Source organism: Lissotriton helveticus, chromosome 1_1 (assembly GCF_964261635.1).
Source record: "Lissotriton helveticus chromosome 1_1, aLisHel1.1, whole genome shotgun sequence".
Classification (NCBI taxonomy): domain Eukaryota; kingdom Metazoa; phylum Chordata; class Amphibia; order Caudata; family Salamandridae; genus Lissotriton; species Lissotriton helveticus.
Window position 1 is genome coordinate 493,209,461 of NC_136057.1, and position 15,016 is coordinate 493,224,476.

Sequence of the window (15,016 nt, forward strand, 5' to 3'; positions counted from 1 at the left end):
ATATTCTTTGTGCCATATTTCATATTTATTCAAATGCTTTAGTGATAAATATGTTTTAGTATAGGTGATAGTATTTTCCTAAGTTACTATAGTTCTTAAGTCTATATTAATTCTTTACAGTTTTTGTATCATTTAATTGTGTTATAACTTGGCCATGTCTACTCCAACTACTGACATTACTGTAAATCCGCCCAAAGAATTCATGTGTGTTCCTGGATACCATGGAAAGAGTATTTTATTAATTATTTATTTACTATTGACCATGCAAATGAGTTGTCTGCTGAGAAGAAAAACGGTTATTAATGCACAATTTAGGAGCGGAGGGTCTTAGAATATACAACAAACTTAGCAAAGACACAGCGTATGGTGCTGAAAACATTTTTAACCAAGCCATTAGACATCTAGATAATTATTTTTCTCCTAAAGTTTGTATTGGTGTTACACGTTTCACATTTTTTCCAAAGGAAACAACTTAAGAATTAGTCTTTTGATGATTTTGTTGCTGCTCTACAGAAACTAGCTATTGATTGTAGATTTAGCACTTTAGAAGAAGAACAAGAGACCAAGTAGTCATGCATGCATTTGATTCCTCTATTCAAGACAGATTGTGGGTAAATGGTGATAATCCCCTCAAAGATGTCTTGGCGGTCGCTAGAAAAGCTGAATTGTCGGGTAGATGTGCTAAAGCTTTAAAAAATGAAATCTCCGATAATTCACAACAGGAAAGCGTAGCAAAAATTACTTCCCACAAATATAAACCTAAACCCACTTATAAATCTCTTATTAAAAAAGGTAATTATTCATCTGAAAAAAAGGTAAGATGTTATCAATCTGATAGCAAACATCACCTTGCAAATTACAAGAATTGTCTGGCTTTAAAACAGAGATGTACTGTTTGTATGAAAATCTGTCATTTAAAAAGTGTGTCTCATGCTAAACAATATGCCAAAGACAGAGTCAAATACATTGAGGAGGGCAAAACTTCTTCCAATAATGAAGAGAGTGATGACGAACTAGGTTCTGTGTCACGCTCCATTAATAAAGAGGTCCTAAATATTTCACATAACAATGACCCTAACAAACCTATGTGTTCTATGTCCCTTGGAGGTGTTGAGATACGCATTGCAGCAGACTCGGGATCTCCTTTCACCCTTATAAATGAAACCAATCCAATCCAAAAATTCTTTATTTCGGTCTTTTTAGACCATAAAAGATACATGCAAAATACATTAAAACAGCACGTTAAAAACAATTACATTAGTATAATACAATAATTAAAAACAATTGCCAAATTGATACGGACATAATAAAGATAAAAAATAGATCATGGTTAGGAAAAGCATTTCAAATCCTGAATTAAGAGCACAATTCATACTTTTAAGAAACAGATTCATATTGTCAACATTTGTGCCTTTAACAGTTTTTTCCTAATCAACCACATAGCCATAATGCATTTCGCTACTGCAAAAACTATGTGGGGCAGGGTACTGGTTCTCAATACTCTGTACGCATGCATATGGCTCCTGAATCCCAGGTTCCTACATAGAGGGACCAGCCAGTACTTCCTTGGTCTATGATATGCAGGGCAAAAGAAGAGAAAATGGGCTTCATCTTCGTCATGAGAATTACAACCTGGGCAAGTTTTATCGTCGCTCTGGAGCCATTTGCAGGTATAGGATTTAATAGGCAGAGTGCCATGCCTCCACTGTATAAACAATTTCCTGGCAAAAATGGGGAAAATTATGTCCATAAAACATTCAAAATCATATGTGTTTTTGGATTATAAAAAACGTTCGGTTAAGGTGCCGTTGTTAGTTGCGATCAGGATAAGTTCTAGGCTTTTTTCCTTGTGAATTTGGACTAGGCGTTTACGAGAAAGCCTCTGGCATCCTTGTTCTGGAGCCTCCCAAAGCTCAGGCAAATCTAAGCGATAGAATTCCTTCTTGACAAATGCCAGCCAGGGAATTCTGTCCCGCTTGTTCAGGTCCATTACATGGGTAAGTTCACTCCTATATTGTGTAAGCTCACTGGTGGACCAGAGCCTATGCCAGAATCTTAATGGCTTGGACTCTAGCTCGGCAGCGATGGACGGTAAACCCACGTCCAGTCTTAAGGGAAGCAAAGGAGTGCCACGTGGGAGGGCCAGCAGACGTCTAAGAAAGGTGTTTTCCACTAGCGCGAGATCTTTCCCCGCTTTATGCCCCCACAGCTCGCTGCCATAGGATGCTGCCACTTTTGCTTGTGTCTTATACATTTCCAGTGCAGGACTTATGGGTTTGAAGGTGGAAGTATTTACGACCTTCAAAATTGCACCAGATAGTTGCGACAACTTTAGCCTAGATCTGGCTATTTGGGGGTCCCAGGATAAATTCTCATGCAGTGTTACCCCCAGATATTGAAAAGTTGTAACCCTTTCCAAAGTGGCTGAGCCCAGAATGGGATTGGGTCTGGCTTTTGGGGATGGATTAAAGATCATGAACTTGGTCTTCTCTGTGTTGATCTCTAGACCGTGTTGACTACAGAAAAGACCAAATCCATCTAAAATCCGTTGGATCCCCATTGGGGATTTGGAAAGCAGGAGCGTGTCGTCAGCAAACATAATAGCTGGCACCCTCCTGCCTGCCAAAAACGGGGCGTCATTGTCCTCAACATTATCAAGGTGGGATATAACGCTGTTAACAAAGAGGCAAAACAGGGTTGGCGCCAAGACGCAGCCCTGCCTTACCCCTCTGAGAACAGGAAACCTTGAAGACAATGCGCCGTCCCTCCCACACCTGACCTGCGCATAATTGCCATCATGGAGTCTAATTATGGCATGGAGCAGCTGGGATGGAACACCCAACTCCTTTAGGACCTCCCATAGTTTTTTCCGCGGGACCAGGTCGAAGGCTGACCTCAGATCCACGAACACCATTTAAAGTCTCCCGCCCTCAATCCTCACCGTTTTCCAATAAAGGAGGATGAGGCGGAAGATCTGGTCCATGGTGGACGTGTTCTTTCTGAAGCCAGCCTGGAGGGGACTCAGGATTTCATTTACCTCCATCCATTCGAGGAGATGGTCCAGAAGGAGCCGAGAGAAGAGTTTTTGGGGGACATCTATGAGGCTGATCGGCCTGTAGTTGGCTGGGAGGATGGGAGAGCCCTTTTTGAAAATTGGCACTATCTCTGCTCCCAGCCAAGTACAGGGGATCTCCATACCTCCCAGGATGGCATTGAAGATAATAAGGAGGTACGGGGCCCAGATTTCAGGTTGATGTCTAAATGAAACTGTTTGGTATGATAAATTTGAAAAGAAACTTGGTCCTGATTTACTTCAAGCTGATATTGCTCCTGAGAGTTTCACTGGTGAACCAATTGATCTCCTAGGTTTTAGGAACCTTATGTTTAGATTTAAAATAGAAATGCTCTGTGTAAGTTGTATGTTTCCAAGATGGAAGGATCAAAGAAAACTTAACATCATCTTCAATACCAATAGTGTTGAACAAGTCCTAGTTTTAGATGAGGGCGAGTGTCTAGGTAAAATGTTGAGTGACAAATTTCCTAAGGTCTTCTCAGGTAATTCAGGCAAATTAGAAGGTTTTGAACATCACATCTGCCTCAAGAAAAATGCTTCTCCCAAAATTCTCAAACTTCGCAATATCCCTTTTTTGGTCAGAAATGAAGTGGAAAAAGAATTGGATAGACCTGTAAAAGTTGGTGTGATTGAGCCTATTGAGTCTTCTCAATTGATTTCTCCATTGGTCGCTGCGAGGAAGGCCAACAGAAAAATCAGGTTATGCATTGATTTACGCCATCTTAATGAGAATATTTTAATTGATCAGTTTCGTTTGCCAAAAATTAATGAAATGCTTACTAGAACAAAAGGTATGAACATTTTCTCCAACATTGATCTTTCTCAAGCCTACCACCAGATCTCTCTTTCTAAAGATTGCAAAAACCTCACAGCTTTAATTTCACATATAGGATGTTTTCAATACACCAGAATGCCTTTTGCCCTAGCATCTGCTGCTGCAGTATTTCAACGTTTAATGTTCGGAATCTTAGGCCATCTGGATTATGTACTTATTTTTCAAGATCTTTGTTATGGGAAAAAACAAGGATGATCATAAAAATAAATTATTCCAAGTACTGTCTCTTCTGAATAAATGTGGCTTATCTGTGGAATTTTCTAAATGCAAGTTTGCAGCGTCTAGTGTAAGTTATCTAGGGCATGAAATTAGCGCTGTTGGAATTCATCCAAAGAAAAAATTAGTTTCAGTTATTTTAGACGCTCCCTGTCCAAAGAGTAAAGATGAAGTTAAATCTTTTTTAGGTCTAGTAGTTTTTTCAAAATGTATAAAAAACTTTTCCAATAGAACTTTCCAAATTAGACAACTTCTCAAATCTAATTCCCAATTTGAATGGTCTACTTCATGCCAGGATGAATTTTCGGACATTAAGAACACCATTTCTTCTGCACCTGCTCTGCATGGTTTTGATCCTTGTGGTATAAACATTATCACCACAGATGCCAGTAGTACTGGTATTGGTGCAGTTTTTTCTCAAGTGGATGAGAAAGGTTTGGTATCCATTGTGGCTTACGCATCTAGGTCTTTGTCTCCAGCAGAGTGCAAATATGCCGTTATTGAGCATGAAGATCTTGCTTGTGCTTGGGCATTAGAGCATTTTCACACTTTTGTCTGGGGTAAGGAGGTTACATAAACCATTGGTTAAAATTTGGTCAAATGTTGGGATGATTAATGTTTCTGCCAGGTTAGCACGTATTTCTATGCGTTTGCTAGATTTTCTTTACAAAGTTGAATACTTACCTGGTAAGAAAAATGCTGTCGCTGACTTTTTACCTCGCTTACGTGTTCAGATAGTCGAGAACCAGGATGATCTCATGGACTCTGTTTACGTTGCTTGGTTGTGGGATCATGGTTTAGATTCGATACAAAAAGAAAAGTGGAATGAAGCTTTAGCTAAAGATGAGTGCTTAAGGAAAGTGATAGAATTTTTGTGCAATGGTTGGTGTCACAAAATGGATTCTAAAGATTTCAGAGCTTTTTGGGAAACCAGAGATCAATTATCTTCCTTTGGGGAGATAAAATTGTTCCTCCTTTTGATTTCAGGAATAAAATTATTTCTTTATGCCATGATGGCCATCTAGGTATTGTAAAAACGAAGTCAATTGTTAGAAGCAGGTATTGGTGGCCTGGAGTAGACATTGAAGTAGAAAGAGTGGTTAGAGAGTGTGGTTTATGTTATTCTGCTGATAAAACATTAAAAACATTAAGACCATCTATGAGCGAATTTATGTGCCCAGATTCTCCCTGGGAGTATGTTGCTGTGGACATTATGTGTCCAGTGGGCAGTTCTGAAAAATATGTAATTTCTATGATAGATATGTTCTCTAAATGGCCAGTTGTCAAAGTCATCAAAAAATTAGCCCCTCTCTGGACTGAGATTATAAACATCTCCCTGGAAACAGGAATCACGCCTGACTGTCTCAAAACGGTCAGGTAACACCATTACAGAAAAAAGCAGATGCCGACCCTAACGATCTCAACAACTACAGGCCTGTTTCCAATATCCCATTCATAGCTAAACTACTAGAAAAATGTGTACTCCGTCAACTCACCCATCACATGGACAATAACGACCTCCTCGACCCTCACAAATCAGGCTTTAGAAAAGGATGCAGCACAGAGACTTCCATCTTTAATGTCATTCATGACGTTCACAAATCACTGGGCAAGGGCTGCTGCTGTCTACTCATACTACTGAACCTTTCAGCGGCCTTTGACACGGTCAACCACAAACTACTCATCAACGTTCTCCAAGAAAGGGTAGGAGCAAAAGGGGTGGCCTCACAATGGTTCACCTCCTTCTTGCAAAACCGCTCTCAAAGAATAAAAATCGGAAACTTCACGTCCGACCTACACCCTATAATCAGAGGTGGTCCCCAAGGTTCAGTTCTTTCACCCGCACTGTTAAACATTTAAATGGAGCCACTCACCATCAGCCAATATTCCCTTCCACCTCTACGCCCACAACACCCAGATCTACCTAGAAACCTTCACAATAGCGGACATGCAAAGACTAAATAACACCCTAATAGAAGTCCAAAAGTGGCTGTCCCTAAACCATCTGAAACTCAACCAAACCAAAACGGAAATCCTCCTCATAGCCAACAAAGAACAGACCCCCCAAATCACGGAATGGATAAAGTATATTGATGCTCTCGACTGTACCCTCATCTCGGCAGACTCAGTGAAGTCATTGGGTATCACTCTAGACCCCAATCTTGATATGATCAAACACATCAAGAACATCGCAAGATGGGCTTTCTTCAACTTAAAACTACTGAACAAAATCAAACACTTCATCCCACCAAATAACCTTAAGCAAGACACGGAATCCCTCATCCTATCCAGATTAGACTATGGGATCACCACCCTCACAGGCACGGCTAAACTACACCGTGCTCCTCTCAGAACAACCCTAAATGCAGCAGCCAGAATGGTGACCGGAGTAAAGAAATACAAACACATCTCCCCCGCTCTAAAAGAACTTGAGTGGCTCCCAATAGAAATGCGGGCTATCTTCAGAACTGCTTGTCTCACACGCAAAGCTCTGCACACTGGTAAACCCACCTATGTAGCCGCCAAACTCATGAAAGCGGGACAGACAAGAAACCTCAGAAGCACCAACACTCTGCTACTCATCCCCCTGAAAACTTGCAAACAAAAGACCTTATCTAGGTCCTTCTCCGGAAAAGCACCCAGAATTTGGAACGCCATCCCTATACATATCAGGACGAACCCTTCCTTCAAAGTATTCAAATGCCAGCTCAAAGCGCTCTTCCTCAATCTAGCCCTCACGAAGTGACAACGGACGTACAAGAATATCCCGCCACAAACCAGAGGACCTAGTGACTATGAAAAGACCACTCCTTACAACACCTTCTTCTTGACCCGCACAGTACTCCCCCCTACTTTTACCATGATCTTTACAACTCTGCATTGAATGCTACTTGACTTATACTGATTAATGAACCACCTTTGAACACTGTGTGTACTCTGACACTCTTTGTATACTGGTCTGTTACTGACTAATGTTGTAAAGCGCTCTGATACCTCCGGGTCTGGCTAGCGCTATATAAAACTCCAAAATAAATAAACTGTGTTAGCGTTTTTTGATGAAGTTTTCCTTAATGAGGAAACCCCTTCTGTGATCATTAGTCATAATGGGGTACAGTTTACTTTGGAGGTTATGTCAAATTACTTGTCCAAATGTGGTATACAACACAAAACCACTTCCTTATACAATCCCAGCGGAAACGATCTTGTGGAAAGGTATAACAGAGTTTTGAAAGGTACTATATAATTGGCTTTCAGAAACAACATTTCCTGGGTGACGCAAATGTTTAAGATGCTTTGGTCTTATTGTGTCTCAATTACAGAATCCACCAAATATTACCCTTTGGAGCTTATGAGAGGTAGAAAACCCAGAGCCAAATGGTATCCTGGTTGGATTAAAAATAAAGGAGAAGTGAATCGGTCTTCTTCTGACATAAAAAACAATCTGATTCTTAAACATGACAAGTACAAAATGTTTTATGACAAAAAACATAATACCCAAGATGTTATACTTTCTATTGGTCAATGGGTCAGAATCAATAAACCTGGATTTGTGAAAAAAAATTAAAGCAAGTTTTTTTAACCTCAACGTATTACTAATTTAGGAAAAAATGCCGTCATATTAGAAGACAGAAAATGTTGGAATCTCAAAAGAGTTGCTTTGTGCAAAGCCCCTGTTGTTTTTGATTCAGTTGACAAGAAATCGTCTGTTTTGCATGATTCTTCATTTTTCCACAGGTTTGTCAGGATCAAGCAAGGGAAATCAGGGTTCCAGATCATGGATCACAGACTAACACTCGAATGAAAAGGATCATCAAACGTCCTACTACTTTAAGAGATTGTATATGTAATTAATTTGTGTATTTAGTTTGTTTATTTGTTTGTAGAGAAGGATATATGTAGTGTTTTCTTCTTGTTCCGCGTGGAGGCTCTCGTGCCTTTGAGACTCCGCGAGGAAGGAGGAGAATTAGATTGTTGAGATAGCGCTTACCTTTAAATAGGGACGGTCGGAGGCTCTTGTTCTTCGTTGTCTGGCTGAATACGATTAAAACTACTTGATTAAGTTTAAACATGTATTGTAATATTCTATAATGATGTCCCCTCTCCAGTCTACAAGGTATAAACCCTGTAGTAAGTGTCGGAATCAAATATGTGAGTGACCCACATGTAATTACCTTGTGGTGCCTAGGGTCAGATCAAAAATCTAAGGCCTGCAGTAATTGTGACTTGATGCACTCCAAAAATATTCGAGATCAGGAAGATAAACTCTTTGTGGGAAAGCACTTTAAGACTCCACATGTTCGGATAAGTTGAGGTCTAAAGTTGCTGCTGTGATGGGTCTTCTTTTAGCTCTTAATCCTCAGGGAAGTCTAAAAAGAAGCCCAAGGGGCACTTGTTTCCGTCCTACCACTTTCACTCCCCTGAGAATACATGAAGGCATCATCATACCTCTAGGTCACATTTCCCAAAATTGGTCTGATTAGGAGTCGATTATGACCCTGGTCGCGGAGCAGCCAAAACTTCCAGGCCCGTCAGCAACGGGAAATAACCTTTACATCGCGGTCATTAGACCGCAATGCCTTCACAACGTGGTAGTTACAACGACCGAGTTGTTACAACTCGATTCCAATACTACACAAGTCATTACATCGACTTGCAGTAGATGGCGCTCTAACATAAGGAATAGTATAATTTACTATTTCAATACCTTCCCTCCTGTTGCGTAGGCGGCAGGAGGAATAGTAAATTATACATTCCTAATTTTACAGCGCCATCTACTGCTAGTCAATGTAATGACTTGCATAGTAATGGCATTGCATTGTAACAACGCAGTAGTTGTAACAACCACGTTGTTAACTACCGCGGAGTAAAAGTAAGCGTAATTAATGTGCTATATTCGTCAGCAACAACTTCGGAATTTAGAGGTATTTTATAATGCTATGTTGCGTGTTTTTGACATGTACCACCTCCCTCTTGTGCACCTATGGACCCCAAAGACCTGAGAGGCCTCTCATCTGGGCTTCCTGAAACAGGTTTGCCCTCAGTAGCAGTTGGGCCCTCCGGATCTGCTCAATGCTCCAGACCAACTTTGTTACCGGTTCCCTCCCTGGCACCACAAGTCATGCTCGAACATGAGCCACCAACTTCTATTGTAGACCCGTCGACTCCAGAGGACAACTCCCAACACATAGTGCTGTCCAATGCTGAAACAGCACCGTCCCGACTTTGATTGAGATGCACGTTCCACTTTCTGAGCTGCAACCAGTTTATCATCCTTCTGACTCAGGCACAGCACCTATACCTCCTGGTAGGGTTCAGGTTATTCATGAAATGTTCAGCACAGACTCAGACAGTGGAGGCTAAGATACTGTAGATGAGATTGCTCATCTGGCAATTGGGAAAACTGTCATGAGGATCTCCAAGATGCTAGTGGTTTGGATTCCTCTCCAGACAATGGCCTATGTTATTCCCCCAGGGCCTGCCACAGAAGAAAGCACCTCATTCACTATGGTTATGCGAAGGGCGCTAGAGGTTGTTTATTTTCACCGTTCCACTCAGGAGGTGAAGACCAATGTTCTGACAGAGGTGTTGCAGCCTGGCCAGTTTAGTTATGAGCATATGATCCCATTTAGCAAGGCTTTCACAGATAAACTGCAGAAGAGTTATTCTTTCTCGAATTGCTGAAGACTCCAGCATAATAAAGGTTCTTTGATATGTTTATTTTTTCTCTCTTTCTATTCTCTTTCGCCCTCCCCATTTGTCCTAATTTTCCTTTGGATTGAAATTTCAGTTTTATAATTCACAGTGCTTGGCTTGTGTTCGTTTTAACTGCTAGTGCACTTATCTCTACAACTTAAAAATGGCATTTTCCTAAAACAATCACCGGATACCAACATTTTTAACAATATGCGCACTTTAATGTAGCATATATTATTAGTGAATACTTGAAAAGTATTGTCCTTACACTTACCTCATAGGATTTAACACCTCCTAGAACCCAAATTGTTTCAATTTCTTTACTCAGCGGTGGCGTAGAACCCAGTTTTATAACTTCATGTACATCACGACAAATATACCCCACATGTTTTGGTGCAGATCTAAATTAAAAATGGAAACAGATTAATTGTATAAAAAAATAACTAAAATCAGAGTGCTCCAAAGACGTGTCATGTTGTAATAAAAAGTAATTGTGTTAATATCCATTCAATCATTTTTTTTTATAAAAAAAGGTGTGAGAGCCTTTTGACTGTACATGATTATATGATACGGAACAGTTATAACAATATGAACTTTTAATACTGACCTGCGCTTAAAGTGACTCCAACATATCGACTAACATCATATGATCCAGGTAATTACAGGTGATGTTCTTAAACGTGCATTTATCCTCCCCAATAAATGCTTTACCTTGATGATTGTTGGTATTGACCTTGAATTTGTACTGTACAACCTCTGTGAACATTGACATTGCAGACTATTTTAAAGTGTAATTAAAGTGTAATATCGAGAATTTTAGAGGACTTCTGAGTGTTGTGGCCTTTGTGCTTCAGGGCTCAAATGAGTCTTGCTACATCTACAATCCTAGCATGTTGTCTCTTGGAGAGGCCAGTGAGGATGCTGTCATAATAATCTCGATTGAGATCCTTCTGAACTGGCGTTGGACCATGCTCATCGTATCAAGCCGGGTAAAAAGCAGGTGTAGGTGTCCACAGGACCTACATGTGCGATTTATGACTTCTGACTCTTCAGGCAGAACCAGTGTGGTGCATCCCATTTTGGACTTGTTTAAACAGGAAGCAATTTGAAGCAATTTGATGATGAAAATGATGCCATCTGATGATGCAAATGATACTATCTGTTGATGAAAATTATGATGAACCCCCTGATCATCCTTAACCCAATTTGAGGAAATCATCTGCTCATATGCATCAGTTTCCCTTGGTGAGCAATCAGTATGTATACCAAGGTAAGCAAGGAAGTTAACAGGAGATAAAACATCATGAACGTTAGCTGATCACCTTGGTGAGGGTTAGGTGTTAGTTATTGATTTTATCTCTCCTCCTCAGTCCTAGTGACAACATGCCAATGGCTTCAGTCAGGGAAGGCCAATCTCTTTACTGAAGGGGTGGCAGACCAAGGTCTCACCCACAGGGACAATGATGTGTAAGTTCAACAAGACAAAGGACACCAATTGGGACCACACATGCCTTTTTCGGTTTATCTCGGATGCATTCCAACTGAGGAGTGCACTTACTTATCAGCTCCTGTAATAGTTGTTTCTTAATGCAGCTCTACTCCAGTCAACAAAGTGATGGAAGGAATGCTTGAATAAATCTTAGCCAATGCCATTTTCTCGGGCAGCTTTCCAGTCCAAGATATTTTTCTCACTAATAATTCTGGACAGAAACCAGGCATCTGCAACTCCATCTTAGTTCTGCTCAAATAGGAAAAGTCAAGATCAAAATGATAGGCCAGGTCCCTTCTAGACAGGAATAGAAGCATCCCCATACAAGTTCTGGATGTCTTGGGCTTCATCAAATGAGGTGCAGCTAGCTTGTGTCATGTGGCACAGTACTTGAAGACTGAGGCCTTCCTGACAGGTAGTGTCAGCAATAGGAAGGAATTACAACAGAAACACATCATTAGGGCATTAAGGCTTTATCTTCATCTTTAGGGCAAGCACAGCTGATGTATGTGAATAAATTGAAAAACAAAAACTGGGAAAACACATTAGAGGAAACAAAATCATTGAAAAAAAAATTAAGGAAATAAAAAATAAATCAAAAATTAGATGAAACATTTTAAAGCAAGGATGATTTAAGAAAAAGTACAAATTTACATTAAACTTAGATGGAATTTAGGGATAGTGGGGAATTTTTGGGTTCAGGGAGAGTTGATGTTTAGGGGTAATGAGGGGATTTTAGGGGTTAGGGATGGGGATGGGGAAGCTCGGCATAGAAAGGGGGAGTTTAGGGGTTTGGGGGGTTTTAGGGACAAGGAGTGGAGGGAGTTTAGCCATGGAAAGTTTTTTTTAGGGTATACAAGTGTGGAGTTTAGGGGTAGTGAGGGTTTTTTATGATTCAGGGATAGGTGACGTGTAGAGGTATTGAGGGTTTTTAGTGTTCACAGCTGGGCAGAGATTTGGTCTGGTGAGGGTTTTTAAGGTTTAGAGGTGGGCTGAGTTTAGGGGTGATGAAGGGCTTTAGGGGTCAGGGACAGGAGGAGTGTACAAGCAGAAAGTTTTAGGGTTCAGCAATGCATGGAATTTCGGGTAGTGAAGGGTTTTAAGGGTTTGGGGAGGCATTGAGTTTTCATGTAAACACGGTTTTTATAGGGTTCAGGGATGCGTGGGGCTTAAAGCTGATGATGGGTCAGCGGATGGGTGGGGTTTTGGGGTGGTTAGAAGTTTCAAGTGTTCAAGGATGTGTGCTGTTTAGGCATAGAAAGTAATTTTTAGGGTTCAGGAATGGGTAGAGTTTAGTGGTAGTGACGGGTATTAGGGTTCAGGTATTAGTGGAGTTTAAGGGCAGAAATGCCTTTTAGGGTTCACAGATGGGTGTAGTTTAGGTGTCAGAAATAGGTGTAATTTAGGCATGGTTAGGGTTTTTTAGGGGGCAGGAATGGATGGTGTTTAAGGGTTGTGAGATGATCAGGAAGGGACGGTGAAGGGTCAGTAGGATAAAAGCACCCAGAGTCATTTTTGACAATGTACAAGGTATAAGTACAAAATAATGTTTCCTGAAGTAAAGCCCTGAAATAAATACCTCCAACAAAAATGTTTCAAAAGTAAGACCTGCAACAATTGCGTTTCAACCCTAAAAAAACGTAAGGGAAAAACAAAATCAGATTTAAACCCTAAAAATAAGCAAGGAAAAGCAAATAGAAAAGGCATTCTATGAAATGGTAAATGCTATTCATCCTGCAACATTTCCAATGAATAGTTTAGGTGAAATAGTTTCTCAGTAATGGTATTTCATAGAATTGTTTTTCTATGAAATCACATAGAACCATGCACAACACTGAACTTTCTGTTCCCCCTTGCTCTCATCCTAAAAAGCACAGCGGTGACCACTGCTAACATGCAGCTGGCCACATGAAACCTCCAGTGGCGTCAATGCTGGGCAAACGTATGTATTCCCCTCATACGAATCCTAGAGACAAAGTAAGCACCAGAGGAAAAAGAAGTAAGCTGGTCTTTTTGGCACCACCCATACTTTATCTTTATCTTGCAACCACCATTCATGCAAATATAAATATAGTTACAATCATATGAGGGTAACCCTAATGAGAGGCATATCTCAAACTCTTCCATGCACACTCAAAGCAGTGTTTGCATTCAGTGCAAAACCTATGCATATAATATTCCTGAACATTTTTATTCATGAAAACTTAAACACAAATGGGTGCCCATATCTTGTGCTCCTCGGAGACACCCTTCTTCTGGTGTGTCCTATGACTGGTCTTCCAACCTCACAATATACCTTCAGCCAGGACCTGTTAGGTGACAATAATGTCAGACCTGTCAACTCACACAATGTAACTGTGTGTCACATTACACTGGTTCCCTTCAGACAATCACCCAGTGAGTAACTGATATCCTACGGTGGCAGGGAAAGCATGCTGAAAAACACTACTCTGCGAGGGTTTCGAGCTTGTCTTTGGAGGTTCTAAGCAGCTAGTGTTTTTTGATGGGTGTGAAAGTGCCCCAGGACATTGACTGCAGCCTCAGCAAGCGTTTGTGTATCTTTTTAAGTCTAGCATTAGCCAAGATTTTTCGATTTTACTAAAATTACATGCTTAATATACTCACATTAAGGAGCTGTCTACCAGCTTTCTTCATTCATTGGTCCATTGTTATGTCATTCAAATTTTGTTTCCTCCCACTATAGCATAGAACAAAGGGTCAGCTTCATTCAGCCATTGGCTAACTTCATTTTGAGTGACTGCATATTGCTCTTTCACAAGGAGTGTGTCCGCACACAAGGCAGTTATCTTCAGTGCAAGTCTTTTTGTTTTTTTTGTTTATTATTAATTTTGTGTTGGCTTTGTGTTTAGAGCCTGATGGTATAGCAGGATGCTTTTGATATGAATAAAAGGCACATTCCAGCGTCATCAGTTTCTGTCTCCTGGTAATGTTGGTGTAAATTCCTTTGAAAACTGCATTTGTTTATCTGACTGCTGCTATTTCACAGCATACCAGATTGAGTCAATTTGAAACAGTTCTTTATAAACATATCCTCTTTTTATATGCATGCAATGAAGTGCATTATAACTGCACTGCTATATGTCAAGCTGATATATATTTGTAAAGCAAATGAGCATGTAGGTCCTGCTTTTGTGGGATTCTAGTTTGCTTTCAGTGCTATTGTGTGTTGTGCTTGTATAGACATTTGACCACTATATTACTAATTATAGCTGTGATGTATATTCCAATGTATCTATCTATCTATCTATCTATCTATCTATCTATCTATCTATCTATCTATCTATCTATCTATCTATCTATCTATCTATCTATCTGTCTGTCTGTCTGTCTGTCTATCTATCTATCTACCTCTCTATCTATCTAGCACATGCATGTCTGCCTTATGTCTATATACCAGTTTGTTTGTCTATCTGCCTGTTGGTCTATCTATCTATCTATCTATCTATCTATCTATCTATCTATCTATCTATCTATCTATCTATCTATCTATCTATCTATCTATCTATCTATCTATCTATCTATCTATCTATCTATCTATCTATCTATCTATCTATCTATCTATCTATCTATCTGTCTATCTATCTATCTACCTCTCTATCTATCTAGCACATGCATGTCTGCCTTATGTCTATATACCAGTTTGTTTGTATATCTGCCTGTTGGTCTATCTATCTATCTATCTATCTAT

At 40.1% G+C, this 15,016-nt stretch overlaps 1 protein-coding gene across 6 annotated transcripts in view; it reads right to left on the reverse strand.

Annotated features, from left to right (window-relative positions):
* Positions 1 to 15,016, reverse strand: part of LOC144812382 (dihydrofolate reductase-like) — a 453,064-nt gene that overhangs the window by 50,036 nt on the left and 388,012 nt on the right. For all 6 annotated transcript variants that reach the window (XM_078673936.1, XM_078673934.1, XM_078673933.1 and 3 more), the window contains one exon: positions 10,093 to 10,219. In XM_078673936.1, the coding sequence (XP_078530062.1) occupies positions 10,093 to 10,219 (127 nt within the window). The remainder of the gene's footprint in view (positions 1 to 10,092; positions 10,220 to 15,016) is intronic.